Source organism: Gastrolobium bilobum, unplaced genomic scaffold, assembly GCF_033153095.1.
Source record: "Gastrolobium bilobum isolate Gb01-03AN ecotype WA unplaced genomic scaffold, APGP_CSIRO_Gbil_v1 utg2490, whole genome shotgun sequence".
Taxonomy (NCBI): Eukaryota; Viridiplantae; Streptophyta; class Magnoliopsida; order Fabales; family Fabaceae; genus Gastrolobium; species Gastrolobium bilobum.
In genome coordinates, this window is record NW_026895628.1 from 67,948 (window position 1) to 92,041 (window position 24,094).

The window sequence follows — 24,094 nt, forward strand, 5'->3', positions numbered from 1 at the left end:
ACTAATAAGCTTTCAAAGTTTATAAATATTGTGAAAACCAATAATACTCACAGTTATTGCCTTGGCCCTATCATTTATCCATCTCTCACAATCATCTTTACATGTGTGTGTATGCTTGTACACAACCTAATCCAGAGCGGATGGGTCTGTGACCCCATCTACCGGTTGCATGGATCTGTGCATCATTTTTGTATGGAAAAATATTTATCCTTTTAAATGACACAACTTATATCCTTTCACTCTTACAAAGAGGTGGGACCCACACCTTTATTTTTTTGTCAACTCTCTCTCCTCCTTTATCTATTTCTTTCTCTCTCTTAAAATAACACAATTTTACATCCTTTAAAATGATACACATTTTTCCCTTTTTGTATACACAAATTGAACTCTTAACTTCACCCACTATTTCAACACTTTCATTTCTTGATAGTCATTGTTTGCCTTCCTATATGAATGTTCAAATATATGTATTTACAATACCATAAGCAATTATATACGTTTGCATTATTGCACATACGAAATTTAGGCTTTTTCATAATGCAAAAATCATCTCATAATAGGATTAAATAACATGTGATTCTTTGGCTATTGAAATGTACTTAAAAATCAACATTTTTTTTAATTTTCGACCAAAAATAGATTCCTTCGAAAATTTAGACAAAAAAACAAATTACATTGAATTTTTTTTGACAAAAAATAGATTTCATCGAAAACTTTACTACAAAAAATATATTCCATCAAATATTTTTTACGGAAACTATAGGTAGTTGAAAACTTTTTGACGGAATTTACTTTCCTTTGAAAATTTTCGACGAAATTTTTTTTCCTTCGAAAATATTTACAAAAATGATTTATTTAAAAAATTTGACGACTCTATTTTTCACCAAATGTTTTTGAAGAAATTTGTTTTTTGTCAAAAAGAAATTCGACGGAAACCTGTTTTTTGTCTAAAATTTTTGACAAAATTATTTTCCATCGAATATATTCTCGATCAAAATTTTAGACAAGTATGATTCTTTCAATATATTTGACGGAATCTATTTTTCATCAAAAATATCTGACAAAATTTATTTTCTATCAAAAAAATTCAATGGAATCTATTTTTCGTCAAAAAAATTTCACAGAGTCTACTTTCTATCAAAAAAATTTGATGGAATATATTTTCTGTCAAAAATTTTGACAAAATATTATCTCTTTAATATTTTCGATCGAATCTATTTTTCGTAAAATATATTACAAAAATTAGATTTCGTCCATGATTGTGACCAAAACGCATTTTGTCTCTAGTTTCATCTTTATTTTTGACGTAATTTATTTCCATCTCAATTTTTGAAGGATTATGTTTTCGGTCAAAAATTCCATCATTAATTTTGATGGAATTTTTTTCATCGATAATTGACACTTTTTTAATAGTGAAAAGTTCTCTCTTCTAGAACAATTATTTCTTGGTTCATTTAAAGTGTAAAATTATATTCAATTGAAACAATTGGCCATTGCATGGGAAAAGGGTGTTAATTAACTGTACCTAGTGGCTACCGGAGAGCTTGACATGAAGGGGGTTGAGGCATCATTGCAGCTAAACGTACAACACTAGACGGACCACATACATCGTTTAGAGACCTCCTACTTGTCATATTACTTGGAAAACTAATTTTATAGTATTTAATACTCGTGGCGTTGTGGGAGTATATTGGTAAATAAAATAAAAATTAAAAAAAAAACTAAACATGACTTAAAGGGTTTATCAAAAAATATTTCTACCATTAATGCAGATAAGTTATCTGCATTTACTTTCAAAACGACGTTGTTTTGGGATTGAAAAATTAGAAAATTATAATTATAAAGACTATAATAACCCTGAAATAAATTAAAATTACAAAAACACCATGATTTCTGTTTCAAAATGATATCGTATTGGACATACTGCAGATAACTTATCTGTAGTAACTGCAGAAAAAGCGAACCCAAGGTTTATATATTATATATATATAGAAAAAATATTTTCTCATGTTCATAAGAATTCAATTATCATGTTGTGACCCTTCGATTTGCATGAATTTTTTTTGTGGGATCCACCACTAGTTGAGTCGCAACATGAGAAAATCAAACCTCATATATATATATATATATGTGTGTGTGTGGGTTAGGATCATTTTACACCAGTGTAAGTTACACTCTCAATCTTGATCATTGATCCCACTTATATATATATAGGGTAGAGTATTCTTATATTAATGTAAGAGTTAGAAGTCTTACACTTAATCTTGATCATTGATCCACATATATCCAATGACTCATATTACTAAAAAATTAGAGTCTTTAGATATAAGTTGGATCAGTGGTCAAGATTGAGAATGTAACTTACACTAGTGTAAAATGATCCTGACTACTATATATATATATATATATATATATATATATATATATTACCAAATGATGGTAGCTCAGTTGGCTTATGAAAGCTGAGCAGGTGGGGATGGGAGCATATATTCGAGTCTCTCTGGTATCATCTTTGGGAGTGGTTTAAAGTCTTAATCCTATATTCGCCCCGAGCAGGATTGTCTTCCATGGAAAATATCTATGATTTATCTAAAAAAAATAAAAAGATTATTATATTTTAAAATCAGAACATGTTACAAATTTTGACAACAATTTGATGGCTAAATTATAAATTACCCGCTTCAACTTTAGACTTATAACAAATTATTCGTTGAAGTTTTTTTTTTTCAATTTATCCATTGAACTTTAATTATTTAAAAACTCATATTTTTCTCTCAAAATTATCATTAAGTTTCATACAACTTTAATACTCAATGTTAGGAATTATTTGACTAGGAAAACAAAATAAATAGAACAAACTCTCAATTTGCCTGTTTCCTTTAGCATGTGTTTGGTACAAGTTTTTATTTGAGTTTGATGGGAAAATATGAGTGAGTATTGAAAAAGATCACGTTTGGTTTAAGTTTTGAAAAAAAAAAACCACTAAAGTAGGAAGCCTAAACAATTAGATTTGTGTTGTTTTTTTTGCTGAAACTAACTGTTCACAAATACCATTTTAGATATGCTATTTTAAAATAAGTGGAGAAGTGAAAAAAGAGGCGCAAAGTTGTGGACGAATTTGACCCTTGCATGCGTGTAAAGTGTGGGACTTCAGGTCTGGAACATTGTGACCCAATCTCGTCTACAGCGCTGGGACTCCACGGCACGAAGGTTGTGCTGAAGGTGCAGTTGGTAGATTCTTCAAGAACCTCATTCGCAAGTGGCAAAGCATAGCATATACATCCTAATATTAAGAACAAGGTGATATCAAACTCTCAACATAGACATCTGGGACCACCCAACCGTTGATGCTTTGAATCTCAGGAAGCTTAAGAGTGTCATTTCTGGAATTGTAAACAACTAACCTTGACTGGAACTCCAATAATACTTCGTCATCCTTATATTGGGAAGATCAGTCCAACCCACCGACATTAACAAGCACCTAAACCATTATCATTCCAGCTTCTATCCACCCTTTTTATATCAATCAGCTCACGCTTAATAACCTGCAAATCTTGATGATGAGCTTCAGTGACAATCACCCCATCCCACAAGCGATTATAACTAAAATTTATAACGGGGATATTTTGGTCAATTTAACCAAATTTTTCATCACTATTTTATATTGAACCAAACATAAACTTTGCAAATTTAAATAAATTTTTCTGGTAAAATTTTGGTGAATCAAACATCTATTTTTAAATTTTTTTATCTAACTTATTTTCCTATCATATTTCCATTAATTATGTTTATCCGATAAAAAAAATATCTTCTTTACTAAACGTGTCTTTAGACAAATTAGTTAGAATCTTAGCATTAAGTAAAAGAACGAGTAGTAAATGTAATTGTTCTGTTTAAATTTGTCAAACAAAATTATGGGGATCAAGTTATAGCTTTGCAAATGAAATTGTCGTTCTAAATTTGCTCCAACTTGATTCCAAAGTTAGCTGCTTTGCCCTGACAACGCATATTATGCCCCTACTACATACGTACCATAAATGACTTCCGAGTTTGACAGTTGACAATGAACCATGAATGGAATCTGAGATTCCCGATGAGCCGAAAAAAGGAGGGCTTAAGCCTTGTAATTGCTTGCGGCTTACCCACCCAAGATCCGATATCTCCCATGTCCCATGCTTGCTGTCCTTGCGGACGCTCTAGTTTCCCATGCAAATCCCACTTGAGATAATATCATATCGAAAAAAAAATTCCAAGAACTTTGTGCACCAAAGAGAGAGAAAAAAAAATATATGAAGAGCTCAACTAGCAAAATGGAAAATGACTCCCCGCATCAAGATACGGCTACAAATATTTGATATTTGTGTTATATATTTTTTTAAAAAATAATGAACCCCACACTAATTATCTCTATAACATGACAAGAGAATTATCTATAATATAATATTTGTTTTTTCCATATATTAATGGGTTGCTATATCCGTGGTTCCTGCAACTAAGCTCATGCATATAGCAGGAGTTTGACATTTTAGTCATACGGTATAAATAAGCAACATTCAACAGCATAATTGAATGAAGATTGGAATGAATTTTCATGCTACATTTTTTCATGCTACATTTTTTTTATTTAGAAATCATGATTTCCAAGAATATAACGAGAAGATAATAAGTTTTCTGATAATGTTAACAAAAAGTTATTTGGTAGACTAAAATATTTCAAATAATACTGAGTTAATTTTCTTAATTCTATATTTAATTGTATTAAATTTTTCCTTATTATAGAAATTCTAGAATATCTCCTCCGGATAGTATTTCTGGATGGTATTTTAAAAAAAAATAACATACAAAATAAAATTTCAAAAAAAATCAAATTTCCGAAAAAAATTTAAAAATTCTGTACCAGACATAGGTAAATATAATTACCACTTTTAGTTTTCTAGAAATTTTAAAAAATACTTTCTACCAAACGGTCCGTTAGGAGTTAATAATTAGAAATAAGAATGTAGGAGACTATCAGATTGAGTCCCATAATTATTATCCAAAGATACTCTTAAGTGGGCGTTTGGTTCAGAATTTTTTTTTGGAATAGCAGGAAAATGAGATAGATAGAGAAATGATTGGAAAGATAGATAAAGTGAGATAGGTAGCAAAATGTAAAAAAAATTGTTTGGTGGGAAAAAACTTTACTGAGAAAATTAGGTAACTTTATGAAATCAACAGTGCATTAAAAGCCAGATAACCGGTTTTCCGAAAAATTCCACCTTCAAAATTGGGTTTCTAAACAGTGCGGATATTTATCTTTCTCATAAATCTAGACAAATTGGATAGATGAGTTTTTGGTGAAAAACGTTGAAACAAACATGGTATTTCTAAAAGCCATACTTGAGAAACATTGATATCCTCTAAAAAGCTCCCAATCAAACACCACCTTAGAATCACAATGATTGCAATACATTTCGGGTACACATGAGAATATATTCGGAAAATATTTTCTTTTAAAAAAAAATCTGTTAAATACGTTTAAGTACATCTTTGTTAGAATCACAATGAGTCGGAAAAGTTCAAATATAACTTTGTCTATCATGTTATTTTACTCCTTTGAATTTTTTTTTCCGCAATATTTTTTTTGTTATGGCAATTATATTTACTTTTCTTTATAATATATATATACGGTTTAGTATTTTTGTTTTTATTGCAGATTTTATTTTTTACCATACACATAAAAATGAGTGGATTCTAAGAGAGAAAAAATTAGTAAAGTCTAGTTATTTATGTGAGTGTGATAAACAAATTTTTTTATTTATATTTATTGATAATATTTTTTTTGGAGATATATTGATAATATTTTTAGACAAACTCATCTTTGATCAAGTCATAAAAGAAGTAAAATTCAATTTTATATTTATTTAAATTTTTTAATAAAAACTAATTAAACTAAATATATAAATACTCGTCCCTGACATGAAAATAGAAGTCGAATAACTTGATCAATGACTTTCTTTCCTTTGAATAAAGCAAACCATTCTTTCCTTTCAATAAAGCAAATCATACTGCCAACACTTCTTACCTAACACATATTTACCACAACTGTCCAGAGGAATTAAATACGAGTTGATACGAGACTACAAGGTATCTATTGGAGGATCTGAAGTCTGTTTCAATACACGCATTCATCCATAGAAAATAAAACAAAATAAAATATAATCAAAATTTGTTCATATTCATGGATATGGATGTAAATATGATGAGTTAGATTAGGCTTTCATCTAAACAAATTAGATGTATGTAAATTTTTGAGTATAGTCTTACCCAGAAAAATTTATTTATGTCTGCACATTTAGTTGCTGGGCTGAAAAAAAAAAATTGTAAAAAAAATTTAAATTAACACTTGAACCCGCTCATAATTTAGTTGCTTTCATAACAAGCTGCAGGTAATAGTTTGACCAAAATTTTTTTGTAAAGAAAGTTTAAATTAATGCTTGAACCCGCTGATAATCTAGTTGCTTCCCTAACAAGCTGCAGGCAATAATTTAATCATCTTCGTATGTTGCTAACTAATATAAGAATAAATATCTTTTTTGGTCCCTAACAAAAAAATCGGTCCCCACTTTAGCCATTATAAAAAAAATATTAGTCACCTGGTCCCTGCGAAATTCAAAGTGGACCCATTTTGGTCTTTTTGAGGGACTAATGTAGGTCTTTTTTGAATTTGTGAGGGATCATGATTTTACTTAAATTGATTCACTTTGAATTTTTTAAGGACCTCGAGACTAATTTTTTTTGTAAGAGACTAAAAGGGAGACCATATTTTTTGTTAGAGACTTAAAATGATATTTTCTCCTATATAAATATTGAATCAAGAGAAAAATAAGCACCTGTAACAAAGAAAAAACAAAATTCAAAAGTTTTATGTCCGCACTGGCAGACATTTGCCCCAACGTGGGTCCGCCAGTGGTCTGACCTATTAGTTTGATGTAAGATAAGTTAGTCTTATAAGTATGATTTGTTCCATATTTAAAAATCAAAAGTTCTAACATAGGAGCATATATTTGATATTACAAAAGTATTTACTCATTTATTAAAAATAGAAAAAAGTGAAATTTAGGTGACAATAACCGTAAAAGAGTTGGAAAAATGAAAAAAATTGATTATATTGATGTACCGAGTTTTCTGTATTACATGAGTACAGAAGATATTTTTCTAACCTAGACCTATTAATTATTTAAATCTATCATACATTTAATACCTATTAAGAATTAGAAAAAATAAATAAAATGATATTATCTTATTAATTAAATTATTTAAATAATTATTTTATTTAATTTTTATAAAATAATTAGTACAATACAAGTGGTCTATATAGGCTTCTAGATAAGGACATGTAAAAGAAGATTTATGATCTATTTTCTAAATGAATTTTTTTAAGATATAAATATATTTTATTTTACTGAATATATTAAGTTTGACCGGTTATAAATCCTTAATTGATTGTCTGAGCCATTTACATTTTTAAATTATGAATAATCATTAAATGAGTTATATTATTGTTTGAAATCATTTATTTATCTAAAAAATCAATAATAATACCTATTCGGCTATTCTGACAATAATATGCTCGGAAACTAACGAATGTAAAGAAATTAACTAAATACCTTTTGGCCAGAAAAGGTAGGTGGCTTAATAATTGTATAAACTGGCAACCAAGTAGCATAATTTGATGAAAACTATTATTGTCGATGAGTTTCCATGTAACAGATATTCAATAAAAATAGTACAAAGTGAAATCTTCATACTAATAGAATGCATGTACAAACAAGATAATTGAGTCAAAGTATATTAATAACCTATTTTTGCAATCAAATGAAATCTCCCTCTTATTTTTCAAATTAAACACGTTACGTCATTAATTTACATAATGATCGCAAATATAACACTCACGGTGAGTTACATTTCAAAAAAAGTTACAATTGTGCGTGCTTTAAAATCTGTTTGTGAGTAACAAATATCATAAATGAGGTGTTATATTTACATCAACCACAATTGATTAACAAAACGAAGTAACTGACTCGAATTGTAGTGTAAGACAAGAGGAACATATCATAAATGACTTTAAAAAAATTAAACAACGTATCATTTTTAGTTTAAATCTTATTAAGCTTATAAAAAAAATATAACGGAAGAGATTAGCAATTCTATTATTAGTAAAAAAAATATATATATAATGAATTTCTTATATATTTGTGTGTACGATACAAAAGATTGCACGAACACAAAAAATGAACGTAGTTTGACAGTGTTGTGTTGGATTGAGAAGAGTGTGACAATATGGCATGCTCCGGTGGATTTCCGAGTTATGAGTTGGAAAATATAGTTACGTTTAAAAAGAAAAATATTGTAATTTTAGAGCCCCGAGAAGCTCTTGTGTCTATGATTTTACGATTCTCCATCATGTCACATTGTATAGAAATAGAAGCAACTAGGGACGTGATGTGATTTGTTTTGTTGCATCTGATAATAGAAAAGCAAAAAATTTATATAACATAAAAAAAGTAGTGGCTGCAGTTTGTCTGTCAATTCATTGTATCCCCACTCGGTTAACCATTCCTCTTCAGTTGTTCCTTGCATACCATTTCTCTCTCTCTCCTTGTACCCTGTCTCTATGTCTCTTCTCTCTGGTTGCCAACTTGGCTGAAAGGACCAAAATACGAATTTTCTGGAAAAGAATTTCATCCCAAAGGAAAAATGCTAAAGTGTGGGAGAAAGTGGATTAAAAGATAAGTGCCAAAACTCAAAGTTGTCAACTCAAATATCAAATTGTGCTTTCATAATTCATATCTATATGGCTTAAAATCTTCCTCAGTACTACAGAACTACCAAAAAAAAGTGAGAGAGAAAAAGATAAGACTAACTAGCATTTCTTGGTGTGCCTCAGCTTCATCTATACTAAAAAAAAAAGGAAGGAAAGAGATCTGGTATATGGTTAACAGAGAGGTTGTATGCCAGTCTGTTAAAAGGGGTTCAAATTGTGGGGTTGGTGAATATTTGTGGTGATGTCAGGTGGTGGATGCAGCATAGTGTGGTTTAGAAGAGATCTGAGGGTAGAGGATAACCCAGCACTTGCAGCAGGAGTAAGAGCAGGAGTTGTGGTTGCTGTTTTCATATGGGCTCCTGAAGAAGAAGGTCAATACTATCCTGGCAGGGTCTCAAGGTGGTGGCTTAAACACAGTTTGGCTCACCTTGATTCCTCTTTGAGAAGTCTTGGCACTCCTCTTATCACCAAGCGATCCACTGATAGTGTTTCTTCTTTACTTGAGGTTGTCAAGTCCACTGGAGCTACTCAACTCTTTTTCAACCATTTATATGGTCAGTTTGTTTTCCTTTTCTCCTATCTCTTATGTCTGTTACTTCATATGTTCATGCATGATCTAGTGTTTCCCTTTCTGTGATTATCATGCTACTTTGTTTTGTTTTGTTTTGTTTTGTACAATCATCTTTTCAGGTCTTCAAATATGATACCAAGGTAGATCATAGGAACCTTGATTTTATCAATTCGAATTGCTTCTTTTATTATTTGGTAAACTGTAAACTGTGTCAGTTATTATTTTGTCATGTAACAATTTAGAATTGTAGGAAACAAGATATATTTATTCTGATCACTTGTTCATATTAGCTGCTTTATCATTTGTCATCTCTATTCTTCTTTTCGGATTTTTCTTTCATAATCTCTAAAGAAAAGTGAAAATCGTCTCTTATCCTTCATGATGATATTTAACTTCTATTCAATCCCTGGTTGCAACGTCTTGGAGGAAAAAACTGCGTCTATATGTTTACTTGTAATTTTGTGTGTTGCAGATCCTTTGTCACTTATCAGGGATCACCGAGCAAAGGAGGTTCTGACTGCTCAAGGCATTACCGTACGTTCCTTCAACTCTGATTTATTGTATGAACCATGGGATGTTAATGATGCCCATGGCCAACCATTCACAACTTTTGCTGCTTTTTGGGAAAGATGCCTTAGCATGCCTTATGACCCACAAGCACCTCTTCTTCCACCTAAAAGGATTATTCCAGGTCTATTTTTGTTCAATTCTTTCCTTAGCTTCATGTTTCTTTTTAACTTTATTGATGAATAATAAATATTTATTTGTTGCCAGCTGCATAAGTCATTGACCTCTTTTTCTACTGAACAAATTATCCAATTTAGGAAAGGAACACCTATGCTTTAAACCGTTTAAAAAGTTGCTGTGTAACATAGCAAAAAGGTGAAAAACTAAAAGGATCTTATTTAATAAGATTGAGTTGACTTTAAAATTTAAATTCAATTTAAAATTTATAGATCATTCTGCTTAATTTATTAAATAGGCAACCAGTGTGATTGTCCAACGATTATTAAAAACCAAAAATAAGGATTCAACAAATATTCTATTGAGTTGTATACAGCTGGCTTCTCATGTCAAAATTGGCAACTCTGCAACTTTTGTTTATTACTTTTAGAGTATACCACACAAAGTGGTATCACTTTTTTTTTTTTTTTTGTAGGTGACAGGGAATAGAACACACAACCACACACTCACACACACCCTATTACACACACCCACACAAAGTGGTATCACTTTAATCCGTCAATTATGCAAAGTTTCATTCCGTTAATTTTTCTTTGACCAAGGAAAAGAAATGAGCGTAAGAGAGCTCTAATTTAGGGACTAATTTCAAGACACTTTGCATTATTGAGGGACTAGTTGATTACAAAAATCTTTCAAGGACCAAAGAAATGACACTTGAATTTTTGGAGGATGAAAATAGGTCTTACTTTTATAAACTCTAATGGCTTGTTTGATGCACATGATAAGGAGAATAGGATAGGATAAGTTATCATATCCTGCTTTTATCAATTGTTTGGTATGCCAAGCGGATAGGATATAGTTATCTGATTGGTTTTTTTTATCCTACCCAAACCCTAATTACTTATCATATGGGGGGCTTGGCCGCTTGGGGTTAGAAAGTGGTAGGATAGGATAAGGAAATTTTTATTTTTATTTTTCTCAATACATCCTTGCGACGTTGCAAACCCTTTATCTAGTGCACGTTAAACACATGATAGGATATGAGCTTATCATGTCCATATCATATCCTACCCTTATCCAATTCTCTTATCCTATCTGTCCTTATCCTATCCTGTCCACCAAACGAGCCCTACAAATATGCCATGTGACACTGTGACAGTTTCAAGTTTATTCCTTGTGGCATTGTCATAATTCAAGAACCATCAGTCTTGACTTTAACATGCACTTTTGTTAACATTTCTTGTCGTGTCAGGTGATGTGTCAAGGTGCCCTTGTGATACATTGGTTTTTGAAGATGAATCAGAGAAGGCAAGCAATGCACTTCTTGCTAGAGCATGGTCACCTGGGTGGAGCAATGCTGACAAAGCTTTGACCACGTTTATAAATGGTCCACTGATTGAGTACTCAAAAAATCGCAGGAAGGCTGACAGTGCCACAACCTCATTGCTCTCCCCACATTTGCATTTTGGTGAGGTTAGTGTCAAAAAAGTATTCCATCTTGTTCGCATTAAGCAAGTCTTTTGGGCTAACGAAGGAAACAAGGCTGGTGAAGAGAGTGTGAACTTGTTTCTCAAGTCTATTGGTCTTAGAGAGTATTCAAGGTACATTAGTTTCAACCACCCCAATAGTCATGAAAGGCCTCTTCTGGGACACCTTAAGTTTTTCCCTTGGGTAGTAAATGAAGGCTATTTTAAGGCGTGGAGACAAGGCAGAACAGGCTACCCATTGGTGGATGCTGGAATGAGAGAGTTGTGGGCTACTGGTTGGCTGCATGATCGGATACGTGTTGTGGTTTCCAGTTTCTTTGTGAAGGTTCTGCAGCTTCCTTGGAGATGGGGAATGAAATATTTCTGGGATACCCTTTTGGATGCAGATCTTGAGAGTGATGCTCTTGGTTGGCAGTACATATCTGGCACTCTACCTGATGGTCGTGAATTTGACAGAATAGATAATCCACAGGTGCAGTTTCCTCTGTGTAAAAACTACATAATCTAGCTTTATATTAACAATTTGGATGTGTGGTCATTTGTTTGCATGTTCTTTTTTTACTTCTTTATCTGGTAAGGGAAAAACATGTCATGTATTGCATAATACTGTTATAAATATTTCTTTGGTTTCTGTAATTTGTGCAGTCATAAATATTTCTTTGCCTTCTATGAAATTTTCCCTATTGAAAAATTTGAAATAGTCATTCTTAATACCCGTGAATATGATCAGATATATGATCAATCATAACTATTTTGAGTTAGTTTTTCACAAATTTAATTGTTTTGATTGATATCTTTGTTCCTCTAATTTTAGGGACTGTTCTGTCTAAAACACAGAGATGTCCGGTCGGTGTGTACCTTATTGGCTTAACCCCTTATTTATAGATGGGTTACCTGGCAGGAGTGTACTTCTGGGTCTCTTAAGAATATTGGGGGCCCAAGTCCAACTGCTTAGCTGTCTGGATAGGATCGTCATTAATAGAAGATTTCCTTCCTTTTTGTGATGTCCTTTATTGAACCTTTTAGAATATAGGCCTTTGTCAGGTCCACAACAGGGGCAAATAGACTTTTAAAAGACTGTGATTATGAACTTTGATATTGACATTTTGAGTTATATACTACTATCAGCTATTTGAATGCTTGAAGATGATTAATACCTAGTGATAGATGCACTTATTCAGTTATTGGATTTTCTAGTTTGAGGGATACAAGTTTGATCCAAATGGAGAATATGTACGACGCTGGCTTCCTGAACTTGCAAGATTACCAACTGAATGGATACATCATCCATGGAATGCACCAGAATCTGTACTCCAAGCTGCTGGAATTGAACTTGGGTCTAATTACCCTCTTCCAATTGTGGGAATAGATGCAGCAGAAGCAAGATTGCAAGAAGCACTTTTACAAATGTGGCAGCTGGAAGCAGCTTCAAGAGCTGCAATGGAAAATGGAACTGAGGAAGGGCTTGGAGACTCCTCTGAATCAACACCTATTGCTTTTCCTCAAGACACACAAATGGAGGAAATACACGAACCTGTTAGGAACAATCCCCCTCATGGGACTCGGCGCTATGAGGATCAAATGGTCCCAAGTATCACTTCTTCCCAAGTGAGAGTGGAAGAGGAAGAAACTTCAGAACTTCGAAACTCAGCAGAGAATAGCAGAGCTGAAGTGCCAATAAATGCAAACCCACAACAAAATGCAAGAGAGACAGTGAACCAAGGACTGTTGCAGACCGTAAATAGAAACACACGACTACAGAATAATACTACAATGTGGCTGAGAAATGCAGCTGAAGATTCCACAGCAGAATCTTCAAGTAGTAGTAGGAGAGAAAGGGATGGAGGATTAGTTCCAGTATGGTCTCCCCCAGCTTCTAACTTCTCAGAGCAATTTGTAGATGATGAAAATGGTATAGGACCCAGTTCATCTTACTTGCAGAGGCATCCTCAGTCTCACCAACTGATAAATTGGACCCGGTTACCTCAGACTGGGTGAGATTTCCAAATCACTGAAAAGAATAATAACAAATATGTATTTTATACTTCCTGCTAAACAATTTCATTACAAGGTCTTACTTTCCTACGATTTGAGTATTTTGGAAACATAGTATAGCTAACCTGCTTCTGTTCAATTTTTTTAGTCTTCTTTGAGATCTATAGAACTCTTCTTATTCATACTTTTGTTCTTTTTGGTGCATTGTCACTATTCTTATCTGTTTCTTTCTTCCCATACCTGATTTTTGATTAAAAAATTCCACTCTACTGATTCCCCACTTTATGTGAAGAGTGTGTTAAAGTATTTTCAGTATTTACAATTTACAAGGAAAATCATAAAATGAATGCCAGTGTTCTGGATGATGTTGTTTCTGATCTAAAGTTATGATATTCTTCTTATTGTCTTCTTGTTATCTTATTACAATTAATATTTGAATTACAGGTAATTCACATCTAAAACAAGCAGAGGTGGAAAATGCACTCTCACCTCTTCTTATGGGAAAGTGGGATGCCGAACCTCGCAATGGACATATATGTGTTCAGTTCTTACTCCTTAAATTAGTCTTGACATATTATTAACAGCTGACCTCCAATGTGCATGAAAATATCAATCCACTCGGGCAGTTTCATTTGCAGTTCCTTTTGCTTTCTTGTACAATGTGTAGTGAAGGCATGCTGTATAGTATAATTTGTTCAGTGATGGAGAAAGAGCCAATATTGGATCTTTGATCCTCTAATAAACTCAAAAAGGTTTGTGCTTATCATTTAAGGCAGATATGTTACTTTTGTAATCCCTATTTTATTTACATTTTCTGTCCTGTACATCTCTGTTGACGACTGTAAAGTGCACTCTTCTTGGTAAATATGCCATACTAAACGACAGTGCCGGAACACCTTTTTTTTTTTTTTTTTTTCTCCCCTTTTTTTATTCATATTCCCCTAAAATTTTCTATGGTTGAGTGAAGAGGTGCATTTTTATCCATTGGATCTTCTTCTTTGTTAGCCATTATAAGTGGCACATTAAGTTGTATGGGTTTTATTAATCTCATCTTAAAGAAGATAAGTTATCTCATGTTATATAGATAAATTTGTGGGCTCTATCACTTGAAAAAAAAATGCACAATTATCTAAGAATATGTAGTAGGAAAAATTTATCTCATGTAATATGAGAATAGTTTTTTTCAAGTTGTATACTTAATAACAAGTTGTATATTTAATAACATTAAATTTTAGAAACACATGGAACTGCTAAAGCAGCATGTTTCCTAAACTAGTACATGAGGTGTTACAATTACAAGAGCAGGTCCAATCTGATGTTCCTAGGCACGATCAGATTGTTTATTTTTAGTCTAATTACAGAGCACAGATCCTTAAAGAGCTTGATCAAGTTCGTGGGGGATAAATAATTATGATTGCTCGTGTGACATGGTTCGGGTACGGTCTTCAGGTTCTGCTGGTTTGGTTACTTCTAGGAATCTGTAAAGTAGACTTGCTAAAATTGCTCCCAGAGTAGGGCCTATGATATAAACCCAAATGTTTTTGTAATCACCAGACACGATAGCAGGTCCCAAACTCCTTGCAGGGTTCATGGAAGCTCCAGTAATAGGCCTGCAGAAGAATGTGGCAGGTTCAATTACGAGCACAGTTAAATTGCAGATTCATATATTATGGGATTAAGAGGATCTTTTGATACAAATCAATAATCATTATTTTTTCATCATTTATTCTAATACATAAGATTCTCGTACATGACTTAATGTCACATTAAAGGATCAATTCCCATTGATGTATAAAAACAAGAATTCTGATTCCCATCAGAGGCATTTTGTTTTACCCGGCAATGATGACGTTAATCAGAACTGAAATTCCAATTGCAACTCCAGCGAGTTCTTTGCTCTGTTCCAATCAGCGAGAGTACCAAATTAGTTCCTTTGTCAATCATAATATAACAAAATGCCTAACGTAAAAGATGCTACAAAGGTTTGTTCCTTTAGCCACAGACAAGTTAGGCATTGTAAGGTACAAAAAGGAATCAATTTTTGAAATTGACATGTAATATTGTGGACTTGTGGTTGTGGAGTGGAGCAAAGAAATAGATAGATTAACCATAGCTACAGCTAAGATAATTCATGGCAAGTAAGTTAAAACAAACGGTACCCCTCTGGGATCAGTGGCAACACCGCAAATAGTGAGCATCAGTATGGAAGTGATTATGGATTCCCACATCATTGCTTCAAGATCAGAAGTTGAACTCAAGTATTGAGTCACTGTTACTCCAAAATCCACCTTGTCATGATACAACAATTTGAGGGTGAGGCTGGCCAGTGTAGCACCCATCAACTGGCACAACACATAAGTAGGCACCTAGGAAACAAAAGGAAAGAGGGAAACAAAATATTAGTGGGAAAAAAAGTTAGAGCAATTGATGATCCCTGTGATTGAGTCAGTCATAGAATATCGCAAGCTTGCATGGCTTGATGGCTTACAAGTCTCAATTGAATTTTTCGGACAGCAGCCAAGGCAATTGTCACTGCAGGATTGAAATGGCCACCAGAGACATGACCAACAGAATATATAGCCACAGTCAGAGCTAGACCTGAAACGATTGCTATGCCTACTATTGTAAGTGGCAACCTCTCGTTAACAAGAGCAGCCCCACAGCCCGCGAATATTAGAATGTATGTACCCACGAACTCAGCAATTGCCTACTCAAGCAAAGGGGTAGTTAGATAAAAGACATTAGACACATATACATAAGAAATGAACAAGAACTTGGTCTTGGAGAACATTGCTATAATGATAATTATGGTATATCTTGATTATTTTCATGTATGCACTATGCTTTAGAACTACCTTTTGGATGTTAGATGGAGGAGGGTATTCGGCCTCATGGATAGTTCTATGTGCTTGTTCGGCAGACAATTCGAGCTTAGGTGGAGAATCAACATTAACTGATAGTGAATCAGCCATTATAGCACTTGAATGCTAAACCTTACAGCTGCAGATTTGTATTCTTATATGCAAACAAGCAGTGACTGTTGAAGTTTAAATACACCATTTCTTAGAGAATTTTACTTGAATTTTAAAATAAAAGTGTTACATAATAAAGCCTGACTTTGATAGATGAGCTTTGGTTTTTTATACATTTATTGTTGTCAATAAAAGGCCGAAACTATTTGGAGGTTATGAGCAGTAAATTATGGGTATCATGCTATGGCATCTATGATCTATGGTTCATCGGCTGAAGTCAATATGAGAGTTCCATTTTTAAAGGTAGGGGATGTATGTTAAAATAATGATGTGCCACCACGTTAGATAGTTTTCAATGGGAAGAGAAGAGAGAATTTCACTGGAGTGTTCCAAATCCTTGGCCGGCAGATTTTAATGTTCATTGTTGAGCGGAAAACATTCCATAGTGACCATACATATATAAGCAAACAATCTGGAGAAAAAATATTGAGAGGGATGGTTACATTGCTGGGGTTCTAGTTCTTGTACTATAGTCTTATTATACGAATCAACCGGTTGGTTCATTAGGCCGTATATTAAGGTATTATTTATGATGATACTAGCTACTAGCCAGTATCAAGGGGTCTGTCAGGTTAGAGTAAAGGAAAGCGTCTTAATTTTTTGTATCTTAAAATATTTTGATTAATTCTAACTCTATTTAGTACTTGTAGTTTTTTTTATTTTCGCAAAAATGTTACTCTTATGTTCTGTTGCATTCGATATATATATATATATATGGGAGATGATTCTCTCCTGTTGCCGAGGAGAAAGCATCTCTTGTTGTCTCACAGATTTATTTTTTAAGTTTTTTGTTTATTTTTTTATTAACTGAAATAAAGGGACCCACACAAAAAAGGTTTGAGTGACATGAGAGATGAGACTATCTGCAACATAAGAAAAGTTTTTGCATATATATATATATATATATATATATATATATATATATATATATATAGATCGGATGTCTTGTGATTGGATATAATGTTTTGTACTGTCATTTCCTTATAACTATATACTCTCGGAGTATACAGTTATAAGGGAGTGATAGGACAAATAATAAACCTATATATATATATATATGGAAAAATATTTCTCCGACAACTTCAGATAAGTTTATTTTCGGCCACTCCAAAACTACATCGTTTTATTTATTTATTTCCTTATATTAATTGATTTACCTTTGAATGGTTATGATTCCTTTTTCTCTTTCTTCCTTTATCACCATTGATTTATTTTTGTACGGTTATGATTTAGTAGCTAGAGATAAAATTATCTCAAACAACTTGAGAAACGATAAGCCCATATATATATATATATATATATATATATATATATATATATATATATATATATGGTAAAGGATTTCTCCAGTCAATAGAGATAAGTTATTTCCAGTGAGCCCAAAACGACGTCATTTTGAGGCAGAAATCAAGGTATTTTTGTAATTATAATATATTGCAGGGTTATATTAGTCTTTATCATTATAATTTTTTAATTTTATAACTTCAAAATGATGTCGTTTTGAGTTCACTGGAGATAACTTTATCCCCGGTGACTGGAGAAATACTTTTCCCACACACATATATATACATATATAGATATATGAGCTAGGATCTTTTGACACCTCATCTGAGAGCCATTAGATAAAAAAAGATCTACGACTCTGATTTATAAGTATGTGACACCATTGATCTTTTTTGATGTAATGGCTCTCAGATGAGGTGTCAAATTTCAAATTTGACACCGGTATATATATATATAGGTCCATCTGGTGTTCAGTCACTGGATATAAAGTTTTGTCCAGACACCGCATTATAACTATCTACTATGGGGAATACATAGCTATAATATTAAAGTTGTATTTTTTTTTACTTTCCACATGAGCAGACAAGTTTATGAAGAGAGAAAAAAGAATATAACTTTAACATTATAATTATATATTTCCCGGAGTATATAGTTATAACGCGGACCGAAAAATCTTATATCCATTTATTGGACACCCAATTTTCCATATATATATATATATATATATATATATATATATATATTATATTTCATTTGATAATTTATTTTGACTTTTTGGAAGAAAAGAAAGAAAAGAAAGAAGAACGGAGAAACTCACTTTTTCCTTTTTTTAGGTCTTCTTTTTTCCTATAAAAAAAAGTAAATACAAAAGAGAAGCGTAGAAATAATATTATTAAATTTTTTATCGTTATATTTCTCTTTTCTGATAATATTCATTTGAATATGTTTTATCAAAATCGGAATTAGAATGACTTCAATATTAAATATTTTTATTTAACAGTTCATTTGATGAATACTGATCGGACCAAATATAGTATGGACTGGCCAATGTGTACTGGACCTAATTACACACGGTTGAAGTGAGACGGTTGTTCTGCTTCTTGGACCGGAGGTTGTTGATGATGATGTGAGGTTTCTGATCTTTTGTTGGTGCGATGGTTGAAACTGGATAGGGGGTACCTGCGATGACACTCTGATGCTTAAGTCAATATCGGTTGCAGATGTAAGGGTATTCTTATTAAATTAGATGATCAAACCTGGGTATGTACCCTCTGTTTATATAGTGATTCTGGTGCCGCCTTCAGAAGGCGGTGTGGCATCTGACTGGCCGTTTGTAGGCTGCAGGTTTGGCTAGAGCCTTAGTAGCCTTATCTCTTAATGTCAGGCTACCTTGATAGAGTAGCGGCGAGCTGGTGTTGTCCTCTGTTTATTAGTTCAAAGGCGTGGTGAGCTCGTATTAGCTCTTGAGTTAGTTTTCTTGCTTCTGAAGTTATGCTAAAGGGCGATTTTATGGGCGATGGGTACATCGCGTTGTGTTATGCGCGATGGAGGTCATCGCGCCTAACTCTGGGCCTTTGTGAGATTGGGTTTCGTTCGTATGTCTTTGGGCCTCTAATGAGCCTACTATATTTTATCCAGATCAAATACAAATTCAAAAGGACAGATGATTACTTTATTCTAAAGTTAGGATATGATTAATTTACTAATTTTTTTTATTTTTTATATAGTAATATTCTAAAAACTTGAAGGAGAAATTTAAATATATATATATATATATATATATATATATATTTTTTTTTAAAGACTAGAAACTTGAATGAAAGTGGAAGTCATACTAGACAATTACATTACATTTGAAAAGGCCTATGAAGTACTTAGCTTACCATTTCCCCAATTAACATTAAATAGAAGAATGTGCATATCATGCCTTAGACAAGAAATATGTAGCACCATTGACTATTCTTTTCTTTTCTTTTTTAATAAAGTCAATATACTCTCTGCTGATTTAATGGAATTTTCCAATATAATATAGAAATAATCAATCACTATTTTTTTTATACAAGAGGAAATAAAACAAAAATACAGAAGCAGGGCGAACTAACGTCCATGATGTCCCTATGCATAAGAGTTTCACAATCAAATGGAGGTTGCTCGTGATTATTGTATCCCAACCATATGAATACTCATGCGTAGAAAAACATTGGATTGTCCAATGAGGCATTCCATCACCTCCGCTGATAAGGAGTTCCCTCCACCCAGGTTGCTTGAGGGTATGTTTGAGAGTAATATTTAAGGAAAAAGGGGAAAAAAGAAAGATTTTGCTTATACCTTCGTCTAAAAAATGGAATAAGAAAATAGGAATTTTTTTATAAAACCTTAAAATACCCTTCATAGACTTGAAATCAGAGTTCCTTCAATTTTGAGACGCGGCCCTTTGTTTCTCCCTTTCCTTTCATAAACACTAACTGATCTGGATAAAATACAATAGGCTCACAAATGGTTAACACCCAAAGATCAAGGCCCAAACACAGGCCCCATGAAATGTGTGGTATCTTCATCGTGCATAAAAGGTCAAGGGGTGCAATGGCTTCATCGCGCCTAAATCGCCTAAAGACATGACTACAGAGCTAAGTTCATAACACAACAGGGAACCACTGCGCCATAAACCAATACATTGAAGACAGTTTCAGCTTGCCACCACTTTACAATGGTAGCTTGACATATAGAGGTATAGCCAGAAAGACACTAGCTGAGAACAGATAAATTTGTAGCCCATAAACGGCCAATCAGAGGACATACTGCCTACTAAAAGCGGCATCAAACTTACTATATAAACAAAGGGTACACACACAGGTACAATAATCTAATTCTAGTAAGAATACATCATAAAGCCTAGCTTTGATACTGACTTGAGTGTTGGAGTGTCATTGTAGGTACCCAGCCAGAGTCATCGCGCCAAGGAAGATCAACATCAATCCACCACATAGCAGCCACTACCAGCCCAAGAAATAAATAATCCAACTTGACGCCTTCACTTTTCAACCATGTGTGATTAGACCCAATACATATTGGTTTGCTCCTATTGTATCGGACTGATCACTAACAATGTCCATATCGGGTGGATCTTCGGCGTAACACACCCCTGAATCCCTTATCAGACTCGCGAGCTCCTTCCTCCACGAGTTCCTCACTCTCACTTCTACCATTTTTTTTCTTCCACATTAACTATAATAGCTCTAACTTAATTAATTAGTAAATTAAATGTGATTGAATAATTAAGCATGTAATAGTGAGTAAAATTACATATAGGACCTAATTAAGTAAATTTGGGTCACTTTTGGGGTAAAAAGTGTACTCAGTGAAAATTAAGGGGTGTAGACAAAAGTACCCAAAATATAAAAATAAAAGTGGAAATATTCCTAGAAAAATATTCTAGACATTTGGGTGAAGTTTGGTAATTAATGGAGTTAAATAGATAGATGAACCAATACCCACTTGATCCCACTTAACTTATGTTAAGTGACTATACAACACAAAAAAAGAACCCAAATCCCTTCCCCAACCCGTCGTGCACCGGAAGAGAGAAAAGAAAGGAAGGAAGAGAGGAGAAGAAGAGAAGGAGAAGAGAAAGGAAGGGGGGAAACCCTAGGTTGAGCAAACCTTAGCCAAATTCATCCATTCCAAAGCCTAAACCACTCCAAATCTTCCCCTCTTTCACAATCAAAGCTTGGTTTTGAGTGGGAGTTTCTCTGGAGTGAGATTTTAACCTCCGAAAATCCGAACCTTAGGAAAAAGTGAGGGAGTTGTTGGCTTCTACCTCCATGGAAGCTTGAGGAACAACCATTCCTTGTTGTGTGATCCATTGTGGTGAGTTTTCCATTCTCTTTCACACAAATTCCTTGAATTTTTCATGGTTTAGGTTTTGATGAATAGTGTTTTAGGATTATATGAAAATGTGAGTAAATTGACTATGGTCTAGGAGGATTGAGACTTAGTGTATGTTATGAAAAATGCTAGGAATGACATACAATTGGTGAAAATGAGCTTAGATAGTTATATGACTACACTTTGAAAATTGCAAGAATATGATACTTGATTGTGGGTTTTCTTGCCATTATAATCAATGGTTGGGTTGAATAATAAGTGTGTCCATGTGATGTCTAGGATTGAGGCATTTGGACCAACCGTGAGTGATCAACCATTGGAGCAAACTATGGAGCTTGATTAGCTCTTTGGAATAGGTAAGCTCATGTTAAGTTATAATGTAGAGTTGTTATGGTATTGATGGATATCTAAATATTCATTGGATTGCATGATTGATGCTGTGACACCTTGATGTAGGTGTGTACTCGGCAAGTTAAAATTGAAATCAAAGTTGACTGGTTGTAGAACCTGTTGGTGGTGAACAAAGGTTGAACGGAAGCTTTGAGGTAAGCCTGGGTATAATTCCCTTGATTGTTCCACCAAGCCCTGATTGGGTAGTGGTTGTGATAGTGTACATAAATGCAATGAAATAGTTTAATGCTTTGTTATACGTATGTGTATGCTTTGGTGTGACATAGGATGGTGTTTCCCTATGTTGGTATGTTGCATGACGATGCGTAAATCATACTTGGTAGTTTAGCTGGCCAGTAGGACTATTTGCATCTGAGTATCCTTAGGACAGCTTGAGAGCTCGAGGGATTTCTCCTGGAGATGTTGTTTACACACTGCATGGATATGTATTTATTACATTATTATTGTTATTGCTATTACACTGTGATTGAACTATGGGGTGGAGAGATGCTCCAAGGACCCCTGGTTTACTGTGATATATTCGTATATCTCACCCCGTGTTGTGGGGACCCCCTTTCAGGTAAAGATGTTGCAGGAGCCTCCGGTGGCAAGTGGCCATATTTGGATTAGTAGATGCATGAAGATGTTGCATTCTTTTGGATTATACATGACATGTAGTAGTACCATGTATATGATTTGCATTTGAAAGCCAATTGCTATATGTATGTCATCTTCTATTTTGATGGACTTAGGCTATGCTTATCTCTTTTGGTACCTCTTTTGTTGATGAGAGCCAAGGGGTTGATCATAGTGTTTTGTAGCTAAGTCCTATGATTTGTAATTAAGACATGTTGCAATGATGTAATGTTGTAATTGTTGGGTATATGTATATGATGAAAGGGTATGCATGTTTCTATGATAAATGAGTACCTTGAAAGAATCGTGTACTGAAGTTGTGTAATGTCTATTAGGTGTTAAGAAAGTGGTGAAAATGGGAGGAAATATCCCATGAAGTCATATGAAAACAGGGGAGGGCATGTTTTGCCCAGTTTCTGCCCTTGGGCGCTAAAACACTCAAGTTGGGCGCTAAAACGCTCTGGAGACCTGCAGAAGGCTAAACTTTCTGCCCTTGGGCGCTAAAACGCTGAAGTTGGGCGCTAACACGCTCTGGAGAACTGCAGAAGGCTAAACTTTTTGCCCTTGGACGCTAAAACGCTCAAGTTGGGCGCTAACACATTCTGGAGACCCGCAGAAGGCTAAACTTTCTGCCCTTGGGCGCTAAAACGCTCATCCCGAAAACAACATGAACATAGTTTAGTAAAATTAGAATAACTTGAACTACAGAGCTCCGATTTGAGCGCGGTTTGAAACCACTCGAAGCTAACAAGGAGATCTATAACATATTAGGAGGTGAGAACTATAAAGATAGTATAGAATTAATTGATAACAAAAGAGATGTAGACATTTAACGACGTGTGGTCTAATAAAATGAGAATATGATGTTAAGCTTAGTTTAATTATTCCGCAAAGTAATATGGTTATGGTCACGCAATTGGTTATTTGAAATTCGACCTGATTGAAAAGAAAAATTTACTCAGATTTCTAATTGACCCATGTGATTGTAACTGCGCTTAATATCATAATGCGATGTTAACAAACCGGTTCTAGAACGGGGTGTTACATTAACCACTCCCTCTCACTCTATCTCAATTCTCAAAACAGATACTCGCGTCACCACGATAATGCACAGGCACATCCGCTACACAACACAGCAAAACCCAATTGCAACTTTTTTTTTACTTAGAAGCGTGATCTAGAAGCTAAACTTTATTAATAAAATATTCTAAAATAAAGAATAAAATATTAATAATAATTTAGTTATAATGTGAAATAGATTATTTAGAGAAAAATAATAATTTTAGAAAGAAAAAATAATTTTTTAGAAGGGAATCATTTTTTA

At 33.6% G+C, this 24,094-nt stretch overlaps 2 protein-coding genes across 3 annotated transcripts; one reads left to right on the forward strand and one right to left on the reverse strand.

The window, feature by feature from the left end:
* Positions 1 to 8,630: 8,630 nt before the first annotated feature.
* On the forward strand, positions 8,631 to 14,539 carry LOC133285224 (cryptochrome-1-like). Of its 2 annotated transcripts, XM_061482439.1 has the most exons (5): positions 9,048 to 9,360; positions 9,850 to 10,068; positions 11,314 to 12,020; positions 12,746 to 13,542; positions 13,988 to 14,539. In XM_061482439.1, the coding sequence occupies exons 1-5, from the start codon at positions 9,048 to 9,050 to the stop codon at positions 13,989 to 13,991; spliced, it is 2,040 nt and encodes a 679-aa protein (XP_061338423.1). In that variant the 3' UTR covers positions 13,992 to 14,539. The 2 variants fall into 2 exon arrangements, with proteins under 2 accessions (XP_061338414.1, XP_061338423.1); XM_061482430.1 differs by lacking the exon at positions 13,988 to 14,539 and having other exon boundaries at positions 8,631 to 9,360; positions 12,746 to 13,546.
* A 412-nt stretch (positions 14,540 to 14,951) lies between these two features.
* On the reverse strand, positions 14,952 to 16,515 carry LOC133285273 (nodulin-26-like). The gene is made up of 5 exons (XM_061482486.1): positions 16,399 to 16,515; positions 16,032 to 16,250; positions 15,703 to 15,909; positions 15,380 to 15,441; positions 14,952 to 15,153 (listed from the first exon to the last, which is right to left on the reverse strand). Exons 1-5 carry the CDS (start codon positions 16,513 to 16,515, stop codon positions 14,952 to 14,954), a joined length of 807 nt encoding a protein of 268 aa, XP_061338470.1.
* Between the last annotated feature and the right edge of the window lie 7,579 nt (positions 16,516 to 24,094).

Coding starts and splice junctions, on each gene's coding strand:
- LOC133285273 (XM_061482486.1), bottom strand. CDS start 16,515: ATGGCTGATTCACTATCAGTTAATGTTGATTCTCCACCTAAGCTCGAA. Junction 16,251..16,398: donor CTCCATCTAACATCCAAAAG/GTAGTTCTAAAG, acceptor TTGCTTGAGTAG/GCAATTGCTGAGTTCGTGGG. Junction 15,154..15,379: donor ATTAACGTCATCATTGCCGG/GTAAAACAAAAT, acceptor ATTCTTCTGCAG/GCCTATTACTGGAGCTTCCA.
- LOC133285224 (XM_061482430.1), top strand. CDS start 9,048: ATGTCAGGTGGTGGATGCAGCATAGTGTGGTTTAGAAGAGATCTGAGG. Junction 9,361..9,849: donor CTTTTTCAACCATTTATATG/GTCAGTTTGTTT, acceptor TGTGTGTTGCAG/ATCCTTTGTCACTTATCAGG. Junction 10,069..11,313: donor ACCTAAAAGGATTATTCCAG/GTCTATTTTTGT, acceptor TTGTCGTGTCAG/GTGATGTGTCAAGGTGCCCT.